At 42.8% G+C, this 12,358-nt stretch overlaps 1 protein-coding gene across 1 annotated transcript; it reads left to right on the plus strand.

Moving 5' to 3' along the window:
• The first annotated feature begins 1,954 nt into the window (after window positions 1-1,954).
• LOC105038939 (tonoplast dicarboxylate transporter) lies at window positions 1,955-10,122 on the plus strand. The gene is given in 10 exon segments (XM_073242995.1): window positions 1,955-2,152; window positions 2,155-2,519; window positions 2,767-3,244; window positions 8,943-8,986; window positions 9,075-9,170; window positions 9,278-9,470; window positions 9,473-9,541; window positions 9,544-9,652; window positions 9,654-9,784; window positions 9,873-10,122. Coding segments are annotated over 10 exon segments (1,698 nt in total). The 5' UTR covers window positions 1,955-1,974; the 3' UTR covers window positions 9,908-10,122.
• The last annotated feature ends 2,236 nt before the right edge of the window (window positions 10,123-12,358 follow it).

Below are 12,358 nucleotides of genomic sequence, written 5' to 3' on the forward strand. Positions count from 1 at the left end.
GGAGAAAAGACCGCGTCAAGTCTAACCATGGCATAGAATTTTCTTTACCATAGATTGCTAAATCGATGACGAACTCTCTTCTATTAACGTCATGCAATGCCTAAGCATCTTTGTGAATGGACAAACATGCAACCGTGTCCCCACAAGCACGCAAAAGAAGTTAAGAGTCCACGGGGATTACATATATAAAAGTCCATGGCTCTAATTTATCCTTTTTTTTTTTTTTTTTCTTTTGTTTCTTTCTTGAGGAAAACATGGTACATAATTTCTCGTGGTCTGTATATGGCTAGGATCCAGCTAAGTATTCTGATCTGCTGCACTATCTACCTAAATTTATTCAAGCTTTGTCGAGGCCTTTCCAGCCATAGGATTTCTCCAAGGGATTCCATCAAGTTATGTTTGAGTGCTTGGAAGGGTCCGTTATTTAGGTGCACCACAAAAATAAACTTTCACGAGGTTCACGTACTGAAATGGGACCCCTCCACCATTACTCAGTTAATGTAGACCCATGAAAGTGGCCTCGTCCAATGGACGGCAGCATGCGGCGAAAGGGCCCTATGCGTCCATTGCCTTTCTCCATGGGCGCCCCTTAATATTCGAACCATATACGGAGGGGCCACGCTCGCGATGACTCCATCTTCAATCATTAACGAGAGCAGGTAGTTAGTCGCCTACCTGAAAATTTGCCATGTGCACGATATTATAAGCCGAATATAATTTTTAGTTGGACCAGATCATCATTGAATTGGTGGACCGGTCATTTTGCATATTGCTTCACGATTAAACCGGTCCATCAATTAAGAGATGGACCTGATCGGTCACTGAATTGATAGCCACGCTGAAATGCCCCCCTCCAACCCTTTTTACTGTACCAAAAAAAAAAAAAAAGACCTAAGAGAAGGATCTGATCGGACCAATTACCGTCCTAAAGCTGAGTGGGTAGGCATTCCTTTGTAGCCTAACTATCGATTTCACTCTTCATCAACCAGTTGGCCTACCAAACATAAGTTCCGCCGTAATTTGCAATATATTTAGTACAACAAGATGATACGAGATTCCTAGGAATTCTATTGTTACCAAAGTGAATTTTAAATTGAAGCAGATCGACTGCATATTTATGTATTTTAAAGTTGATAGCATAGACTTGGTTTATGGATCAGCCCACTCATATTTATGCATCGTTTCTATTCCTTAAAAATTGATTACAGTATTTCTTAACCACTTTGGTCTCTTGTATAACTCTCTGCTTTGTTTCTGTAAATATTTGGGTCTCTGTCTTCTGTAAACAATTGAGCTTTTTATATTCTAATAATAATAAGATTAAGGGAGAGAATTAGTCGCTAAAGAAGTGAACTCAGAACAAGAAAAGGATTCTAAGATCCAACCTTATTATTGGGACACTCAACCTGCTAATGGTTACAGAATAATTATTCTGGAATATTGTTATTATAGAATAATTATGTTGGACATCTAGAAGGCAGCAGCGGCGAGAAGCCTCCGGCAGTCTGGCTGTGATGGAAGTCACAGGGAAAAAAGAGTTCAGATAAGGATATCTTAGAAGAAGATTGAGAATAAATAAACAGAGGAAACAGAAAGAACAACTGTGAAGAAAATGTTTTCTAATCGAACATGATAACTTGGCATATACGGTATGTCTGCTTAAGCAAAGTATAAAAACTTCTACATGCTTCTTTCTTTAATGAGTAATGAAAATTTTATACAACTTGTAAAGCATTGTTGGGTCCTGGTCTCAAATATGTGACAGACGAAAAGTTCTCTTCCTCATCTGATGAGCTGGATTGAGGCAGCATATTGGTGACGCACAAACTTTTATCTCCTGGCTATTAGAAGCCCACTTGGACCTTCTCCTTGGACGAAAAGCAGACTTTTAAAACTCTCTTCAATTCAACTATTCAAGCTTTGACACATACAATAAACTTTTCCTCCATTTACTTAGGTGATTCCAAGCAATTCATGAGCACAAACCAAAACCACCCAGAGCTCCTCTCTCTCTCTTCAGTAACCTATAAAGGACAGATCTTTAGAGAGAGAGAGAAAAAAAAAAAAGGCACAACCAACAGCCACTTCTCTCTCTCAATGGCTGATAACGCATTGCATCCAAGCTCAGATGACCCAAGAGCCCCACTCCTCCCATCCACACGCCTCCGGAGAGCTCCCACCTCACTCTCAAATCAATTCTTACCTCAAAAACGCTCTTCATTATCTCGGGGCCTCTAGCATGCATGCTCATATTCTTCTTTGTCGATCTCAATGGAAAGCATGCAAGCAGAAACATGCTCGCAGTCCTCTCATGGGTGTTCTTGTGGTGGCTCACCGAGGCCGTCCCTATGGCTATCACCTCCATGTCTCCTCTCTTCCTCTTCCCCATCTTCGGGATTGCTTCAGCTGATGATGTTGCAAAATCCTACATGGATGATATCATCTCTCTCGTGCTCGGTAGTTTCATACTGGCATTGGCCATCGAGCACTACAACATCCACCGCCGACTGGCTCTGAAGGTGAGTTCTTTTTACTTGTATCCGTATTCAAATTGTTCAATGACCTTTCGAATTAGATAATGAAAAGGTATCTAGTTTTAAAGCTTTGAACTAAATCAAAAGCGGTAATAAACTCATACATAGAATCATGTTTCTTAATTTCGCATTCAAAACCGGTAAAAGAAAGACCTGCTCAAGTTAGTTTCATGGTTAAATTTCGATATTGAGGTCTAATCACTATTGTAGTTATTATTTGATTGGGATGCAGATAACTTCATTGTTCTGTGGAGACCCTCTGAAACCACCATTACTTCTACTCGGGATCTGCGGTACCACCGCATTTGTGAGCATGTGGATGAATAACACTGCAGCGGCAGTGATGATGATGCCGGTGGCCACTGGAGTGCTGCAGAGGCTCCCCCAGGGGGATTCAGTCCACCCGGACATTAGGCGGTTCTGCAAGGCGGTGATACTTGGAGTAATCTATTCGGCAGCGATCGGAGGAATGAGCACCTTGACAGGAACAGGTGTTAATCTCATCTTGGTGGGGATGTGGCAGAGCTACTACCCTCAGGAGAAGCCCATCAGCTTCAGCACTTGGTTCTTCTTTGGGTTCCCTCTGGCTCTACTCCTCTTCTTTGCTCTGTGGGGTATCCTCTGTCTTCTATACTGTTCCAAGAATTCAGAGAAGGCACTTTCTGCTTACTTGGATAGAACTCACCTGAAGAGGGAGCTCGAGCTACTAGGTAATTCTTCATTCACGGATCTTTGGGGAGTCCCTCTGTTTTGCTTTGGGAGACTTGTATAATTTCATAGAATCCATTAGTTCTCTGAATGATTTGAATTTATTAATAGAATATATTGTAGTTACAATTCTAGATTTTTTTTTTTTTGGTGATTGAATAGGAGGTATTACCACCCGGTATTTATTGCTAGAGAAGAGAAGTATATCGTACGTACATAATATGATTAAGGTTAGAAGGATGCTAGAGATCTTCGTGAAGGCTGACCTACAAGATGTGTGGCTCTTTTTTCTCATTCTTTTTTTTTTTCCCCCATCTTGTTCCATATATCAGCTGCAATACAACTTCTTTAAATCTTCCCTCCTTGCTGCTCTAATTTTTTTTTTAATCTTCAATAAAAACCGGCAGCTATCCCTGCCTATGTTTGATTCGAAAAAGATATCGCATGCCTGACTAGATAGAATACAGTAGAAAGATTTTCATATGCCCTGTTGCTGCCAATCCTTTCATCGTCTGTTCATCGAAAACGAGTACCTCAAAACAAAGTCCGCACTGACCGGAGTTATCTCCGACGGAGATCCTCAGATACTTAAGTCAGAGAAAGGGACTGAGCAACAGTCGAATGAAAATGGAGACAGAGCTAAACGTATCAAGATTAGTTTATCGAAACTTGTTGCTTTACCTCCTTTTTATAGAATAGATCGTCGTAACTGTCGGATATGATCCCACATTTAGCGACGTAGAATTACAGAACGGTAATCTCGTAGTGGGTTATTAATCCTCATGGATTATGCGCGATATCAGTAGAGTAACCGTCCGTGACAGTTATGATATATTTGAATGAATCGGCCGACTGTTCGTCGGGAGTCGGTTGTCGGTTAGTAACTCTGAAATACCGACGGTCGAAGTAGTTTATTGTCTGTAGAGTCCGAACATCGACCGCCTACCGATCTTATTCGATGAGGGATATTCGGTTGGTCGGTTGAAAGTAGTGTCGGCCTGCTCAGCCGACATATAGTCGGTAGTCACTTTCAGGGTCGTCCGTTTATTTGGTGGGTCAGATCGGGTGTAGGTTGGACTGTTTCGAAGATTGGTCAGCAAATGGAGGTCAGTCGATTTTCTCCAATAGTTGCTCCCCCCCCACTTCTGAGTCCAAATGGTGAGTCATCGTGTGCGTAGCTACATGGTCAGTTACTTTGGATGAAAGGAGTGGTTATCCGTCATGTGGAGTCTTGTCATTTGTGGAAGGTGAGCCGGCACCAGTCGTTATATCGGGAAGGGGAACCGACATCGCGCGATTCAACTCTGGCTTATAGATTCTCGCCATGTGTCGGAGCGTCATTGGGTCAGAGTTGTTCACATGGATGGAGGTGACATGGCTCAATCTGGTGCAAGTGCGTCAAACCGTTGGACAGGTGATGGGCTCAGATGTTGCCACGTGTCATCAGGCATGGCTTCGGTCTGACCGCTTTCATCCGATCCATCGGGCATTCCTCTATATAAAGAGCTTTGCCAGCCAGGTACTCATCCCTCATTTTGTCTTTTCTGAAAAGAAGGCTCTGTTAGAGAGCAGCTTTTGAGTGGAAATCGCCTCTTGTCACTTTTCTCAGTTCAGATTCTTTGAGTATTTTCGATGAGTGAGGTTGTCACAGGAGGTGGTCGGTCGTGGGTTCCAGCCGACGACTCCCTGTCGGACTTGGAGGCTTTTTCATTATGGGGTCTGACCGTTAGTCGATTTTGGAAGTGGCATCATGCTTCAGGTCGATGTCAGCTTTTTACTTCTGGTGACGATGGTGGGGTCGACGATCCGTTTCTGTGTATCCCGCATCCCCGTCTCAGCTGCATGATCAAAGTCATTTTCGTCGGTGGACGAAAATCTGAAGCCCGCCCCTAGCTCCTCTTTCGAGGAGGGTGCGGCCGCTACCCGAGTTTCATCGAGGATGGTTCGATCGTTGGTCATACTCTGAAATCTTTTTGTAACTCCAGTTCCCAATCGGGCTCCAACCAGGAGGGTGCGGTCGTTAACCGTATTCTCCATGTAAGAGTGGATCAGGCTGCTGATGTGGTTGGTCGGGCTGCATGATCAGCCAACCATCTTTGCTGTTTGACCCGATGCGTAGCTCCCAAGCTGGAAGGCAAAATTTATCAGAGATGCCGATCCAAGCCGGATTTACCAGTTCTTCAGTGGAATGAAGATTAGTTGGCGTCTTTGGTTTTTCTTTGCTTTTTTTTTTTATATGATCAGACTCTGGTCTAATTTTATAACTCCTCTTTTTGATAATGAAAGTTCTTTTCTGAAATACTTTTTTGTATCATCAAATTTGTGGCGTTTGCTTGTTGATCCATCACTGAAAGTAGATTGTAGATCCGATTATTTTGCAGACTTTAGAATATGCTAGTCATGTAATTTTCGACGTATTCAGCTAGGATAACGATGGCAAGTCGCATACCCATAGTTCGGACCTTGGTCGGGCTTATACGTCACGTTGTATGTAGAATAATCTTTTGGATGTAGGTGTTGATCCGACTATTTCACAGATTTTGTGGAATCTGCTAGTCGAGCGGTGTCTGACGTATTTGGTTAGGATAATGATGGCAAGTCGAATATCCGTCGCTCAGAATTTGGTCGGGCTCATACGTCGCGTTGTCTGAAAATGATGGCAAGCCGAATATTCCTCGTCTGACCGTAGCCATGTCAGTATAATTCTAATCCGACCTAAGTCGTTTTGGCATTTTGCCTTTCTTAGTTGATACTAAGTCAGCAAATTAGCCAACTGCTTTAATGGAAAGCTGATTATGGGGGTAGCATGATTTTTGTAGAGAGGATCTATGTCACCGGTACTGGCCTTCAGTTGAAGTTGATAGATCGATTCTTTGGGGGAACCGGTATGTGTCGGTGTCGAGATAGTCGATCCTCTGATTTTTATAGTAAAAGTCGAAGTATATTCGATGTCGAGATCGTCAATCTTCTGGTTTTTATAATGAAAGCTGAAGTATATTCGATATCGAGATCGTCGATCTTCTGACTTTTACAGTGAAAGCTGAAGTATATTCGGTGTTGCTTTAAAATCGCAGTCGGGATGTCGATTTTTGCAAGAAGATCGAAATATAATCGACACCGAAGTAGTTGATTCTCTGAGTGGTTGCATTCAGAAAGAAGTCTTATTAGCTAATTATCGAAACAACAACAGTGTCGTAGTGAGAAGTTTGAATTCCTCGAACATCATCTTCCAAGGGAGTTATTACATTATGGAGCTGCAGTCGCTTCGTCGACTTCTCGTCGGAAGTTGCCCCCCGGTCTAGCCATCTGAAGATCATGTTGATGACTTCCGCAGTCGGCTGGTTATTTACAGCTTCCTCAGTCGGCTGGAGTCATCGATCGGCAGGAGATTGAGTCGGTGGGTCCCTCCGATATTTCTTCAGATAGTCTTGTCGAATCAGGATCTCTGTCTCATCCTTGAGCTGGATGCATTGTTCGATATCGTGACCATGATTACGATGGAATCGACAGTACTTCTTTCGATCGCGGCCCCTCGACGGTGCTCTCATCGGTGAAGGGTGTCGTAGGTATTCTGCTCCTTCGATTTTCATAAGAATCTGCACATGAGGAGCAGAGAGAGGAGTGTAGGAGTTATACCTGTCATAGTTCAGCCTCGGACTCCATCGTCAAGGTGAAGTTCGTTCATCGATAGGTGGCCGACTTGATTCAGCCGGAGCTTCTTCTTTTTCTGTTTCTTCTTCTTCTGACCTTTGCCTTCTGTCTGGCGTCGGTCAGAAGCTCCTTCATCCGCATACATGTATTTGAACGCATGCTCCAAGAATTCAGCATATGTCCGAGGGAGGGTCTTATCCAGTGAGTATGTGAATCGGGACCCCCTCAGACCTCTTTTCATGGTCGATATGGCCATATCTTCGTTGAGGTCCCTGACCTCAAGTGTGGCCGCATTGAATCGAACCACGAAATCTCGGAGTATTTCGGTCTCTCCTTATTTGATCGAAAAGAGACTATATGAGGTTCGTGACAGCCTTCGGTTGGTGCTGAAATAGACCACGAAGAAATGTTCCAGCTGTTCGAAGGAGTGGATACTTTCTGACCGAAGCCTGGAGTATCAGGCCCTGGCAGCTTTCCGAAATATCGTTGGAAAGCCGATGCAGAGGAGGGCGTCGGGTACCTCCTGAATCGTCATGAGAGCCTTGTAGCTCTCGAGATGGTCAACTGGATTGGTGGAGCCATTGTGGGGCTCCACATGCGGCATCTTGAATCACTCGAGATCGGTTCGTCCGAAATAAGTCGGGAGAGAGGTTGGATGGTATGAAAATTGAAGCCATTTGAAGATTTCTGACCGTCCATTTGGAACTGGGTGAGTCGACGATCGATTTCTTCGAACTTATGTTCGTGGTTCTCAAGCTATTGGCGGTGGGAGACCCTGAGAGTTGATCCTCCCGATGAATTAGGGAGAGGCAGACGGTGCTCACGGTCGCTTTCTTTTCTATGCCCGATCCAACTAGGAAGGAGAAGGGCGCCGCGAATTGCGGGTGGGGTGTCGGGAGCGCCACGAATATTGCCGCTCATCCCATTGATAGAGCCGAGATCGCCGCTCTGGTGGAGGAGACGGAGATCGTCGCAGATGACGGCAGCTATGCTTGGAAGGCGTTGAATGCGCCACCAGTTGCTTCGTCGGCGGTTGTGGTGGCTGGGTTTGCTGTTGTTAGAGGCTTTTGATTACCTCCGTGAAGACATTCATTTGTTGCACGATCGCAGCAATCTGAGCGTCCGTAGTAACCACGGGGCGTGAAAAACTGGGCTCTACTACCGGAGGCAGGGGAGGGGCCTCTTCCCGACGGAAAGAGTGTCTCTCCGAGCCAGTTACCGTTGATCATTGAGCTCTAGTTCTCGTCATTGAGAGTTTCCTTTTTGCCGCTGTTTCGCCCTACCTGGCACGCCAATCTGTTACTGCCAATCCCTTCATTGCCTGTTCGCCAGGAACGAGCACTTGTAAAACAAAGTCCGCACTGACCGAAGTCGTCTCCGATGGAAATCCTCCGATGCTTAAGTCAGAGAAGGAGACTGGATAATAGTCGAATGAGAACGGAGATAGAGCTCAGCGTATCAAGATTAGCTTACCGAAACTTGTTGCTTTACTCTCTTTTTATAGAGTAGATCATCGTAACTGTCGGATATGGTCTTGCATTTAGCAGTGTAGAATCACAGGACGGTAATCTCGTAGTGGGTTATTAATCCCCATGGATTACGCCGTGATATCAGTAGAGTAACCGTCCATGACGATTATGATATATTTGAATGAGTCGGCCAATTGTTCATTGGGAATCGGTTGTCGGTTAGTAACTCTGAAATACCGATGGCCGAAGTAGTTTATTATCTGTAGAGTCCGAACATTGACCACCTACCGATTTTGATTCGGTAAAGAGTGTTCGGTTGGTCGGTTGAAAGTAGTGTTGACCTGCTCAGCCGACATATAGTCGGTAGTCGCTTTTAGAATCGTTCGTTTATTTGGTGGGTCGAGTCGGATGTCGGTCGAACTGTTCTGAAGATTGGTCGGCAAATGGAGGCCAGTCGATTTTCCCCAACATGCCCAAATAACACCTCACTATATGATTTCAACTATAGTGAGAAAGCTGTTCAAATCTTTTGCTTGTTGAGCTTTTGTGTTAAGAAAATTATTTTTGTTCTCTGTGGCAGGTCCTATGGCTTTTGCTGAGAAGATGGTTTTAACTGTGTTTGGAGTAAGTCTTGATAAACTGCAAGTCTCTTATATAGCTTGGTTCAATTAATGACAGACTAAGTTGTTTTTTGTGGGGCTATGGCTTGCAGTTGCTTGTAGTTCTATGGATGACAAGAAGCCTAACGAATGATGTCCCTGGATGGGGGGCTCTGTTTCAGGACCGTGTGGGTGATGGATCTGTCAGTGTAAGTCAACAAAATCTAACAACCATTTCCACAGTATTGCTAATAAAAATCCTTGAGAACAAGAATAGCTAAATGCAATCCTGAGTCCATTCTCTCTTTTGATTCAGGTGATGATGGCAACCTTATTATTCATAATTCCAAATAAAAAAAATGAGGGAGAGAAGCTAATGGACTGGAACAAATGCAAGAAGCTCCAATGGAACATCATTCTCCTCCTTGGTGCAGGCTTTGCAATTGCCCAAGGTGTTCAAACTAGTGGCCTTGCTGATGTGATCTCTGCAAACTTGGACTTCCTCAAGACTGCCCATATTTAGCGATTGCACCACTGGTTTGCCTAGTGAGTGGGACGATCACAGAATTCGCATCGAACAATGCACCACCACACTCGTACTCCCTCTTCTCGTCGAACTAGCTGAGTCCATGAGGGTACACCCTCTCCTCCTGATGGTCCCAGGAGCCTTGGGGCTCAATTTTCATACCTTCTCCCACAGGCACTCCTTCAAACATTGTGGGGTTTACTACCGGGCACATCGATATTAAGGATATGATCAAGACTGGATTGCCATTAAAGATTATCGGCATTGCGGTGCTGTCACTACTGATGCCTACTTTGGGTGAAGTTTCTTCCACAATAATTGATTCACTTGATTTGTCTGCACAATTTGATAAGAACATGGCTAATTTCCTTCTGAATTGATGCAGGGACACTTGTTTTCGAGACAAACAAGCAAGCATGAGAACAATGTCAAGCTCAATTCTCTTTCACGGTGCCAGTACTTCATGCATGATGATGGCAGAAGAAACTTTAGTGCTGTGAAGAGCCATCAGTTGTAATTTATTTTTTTCTTCTTGGGAAAACGATGGTTGTAACTTACGTGTCCAGAGTTCCTTGATCTCGTTCGGGAATGGGGGCTTGTTCCATTTAATTCTAATCTATAAATCTTTGTTATTTAATTTCCGCAATGCTTTGTAGATATCATATGGAAGTGTGTTTCTCAGAAAAGATGTTATATGAGAAGCAGAAGTCTTTGTGGTTCCCAACAACCCTTCGTTTCAGAAGCTACAATGCTCATTGCTCATGGGGATCATGTCTTGTTGTTCTAACAGTTTAATCACCTAAACTCAATTTTGTCGTGATACAATGGTAGTTCTACGATAGGATGATTCCAAATTTACATTCAACTTACATATTTAAATTTTACAAATTAGCTGATAAGGTTTTTCTCAAGAATGTGTAATTTACATCCATAAAAGGGATTTGCAATGTTAATACAGACAATAAAATAAGAGTACATCCATAAAAATGGAAAGAGATCCGATACTAACGAGAGATGAGATAATGAAGAACCCATGGAAATGATCAATTAAATTTCTAGTTCATAATCATAATGTCCCAAAAATGATTAATTACAATAGTCAACATGCCTCCTTTCTTCCTTGGAGTTTCGAGATAATTAACAGAATATCACAAAGACAACCTATGAACCCCATTTCCTCTTCCAAAAAACTATAGTTTCTATCCATGGGAGAAGCTGGAAGCTCTTGGACATGGAGCTCTGTGACAACCGGAGCATCCCAACTCCACAGGAAGCCGTAAAAGAAGAAGAAATTATTAAAATTGTGATTGGAGACTCAAGAGATCTTGGACATTGCTGCTTTGAAAATTTGAGCATGCATATCATGAATTTCAAAGTAACTGAAACTCTTCTTTCCTAATCCTGCCACGAAAAGATCATTTCTAGATTACCTTCTTTAATTAGAGGCTTTGCTTCTCCAAAACTCTTTTAATTAGAACTAAGCTTCTATAGACAAAATGATTCATGGATTAAAAATATTTTTATATAGAATATTTTTATCCTTGCATGTGAATTGCACATGCAAAAGCCAGTATATATATATATATATATATTTTTTTTTTTTTTTTATATATATATATATATATATATATAAAAGAAACCGATTACACATTCTGGTTTTATGTTAACATCTGGGTAACGCTTGTATCTTCACTTTCTAATTTGGGAAGGAATTTCTTAGGAGTGGCAATGATAACCAAAAACTATTCACTTGATCAGGTTAACGGACTTGACCGGTCCAGTTTGTTTGTTTGGGTATCAAGTATTAGGTATAAGTCTATGACCTAGTATGTTAAATGAGGCCCATGTCAAAACTCATTTTGTTGAATCATAAGGATATAGATAGTGTTAGGAGTAATTTAGAATGAGCCGATGATGTATGAAGATTCAAACCCATTATGATCTATCGGATCCATATCAACACCTCTCAAGCAGTCTAATTATTGTGGTTTGTTCGACCCCTGGTCGACAAGTGTCTATCCCGACCCTTGGTTGGAGATTATTCTGTTCAATCCCGAGTCGGTCAGTCTTTAATCCGACCCTTAGTCAGATGGTTCTTTGTACGAATCCTGGACTGAAAAAATTTGGTCAGACTCTTGGTAGGAGAACTTGCTGATTCATCTCCAGTCGCATCCGATCCCTATTCGACTTGCATATCGGAACAATTTCTAGTCAGTAAAACAACTGCAAGTTGGCTAGTCTTCCGGATCAATCCATCTAATCGAGTCTTGATCAGAAAACTATCAATCCCAACTTTTAGTCGACTGACAACTGGCTCTGAGTCTAAGTCGGCACACCACACTCTCTAATCTCTCTTCGAAAGCAGTTTGATCAGGCTCTGGTTCAAAAGACAAGCACCAACTGACCACAGCTATCAATCCTATCTGGGTACAACCTTCTGATCTTGAGAATCTTGTAGGTATAACCATTTGATCCTAAGAATCATAACCAGATAACCGCACCAGATTCGGCCAGCCTGTCTTCCAGGAACGATTACAAAGTCGTCTCCTCTATAAATACTCAGATCTCGAGGACTCAGGTAAGTAATCTATCTCAGAGAGCTAAAAACTCTGGTTGTTTGTTTGCATATTCTGATTTAAGCATCGAAGGGTCCTCACTGGAGCACAATCCTCCAGCCTGAACTTTTTTGTAGGTTGTTCTAGCACTTTGCCTCTTTGTCTTCCGCATCAACTAGAAACAAGCTGCAATAGATAGAGGAAGGGTCAAAACTCAAGTCCTATAAAAAGAAGCAGACAAGTTAGAAACTCTTAATGATGACTCCACATAGGACTTCCTTCAGACGAACCAACACCTTCATCTCCTGGCAGGTGC

This window comes from Elaeis guineensis, chromosome 1 (assembly GCF_000442705.2).
Source record: "Elaeis guineensis isolate ETL-2024a chromosome 1, EG11, whole genome shotgun sequence".
NCBI classification, from domain to species: domain Eukaryota; kingdom Viridiplantae; phylum Streptophyta; class Magnoliopsida; order Arecales; family Arecaceae; genus Elaeis; species Elaeis guineensis.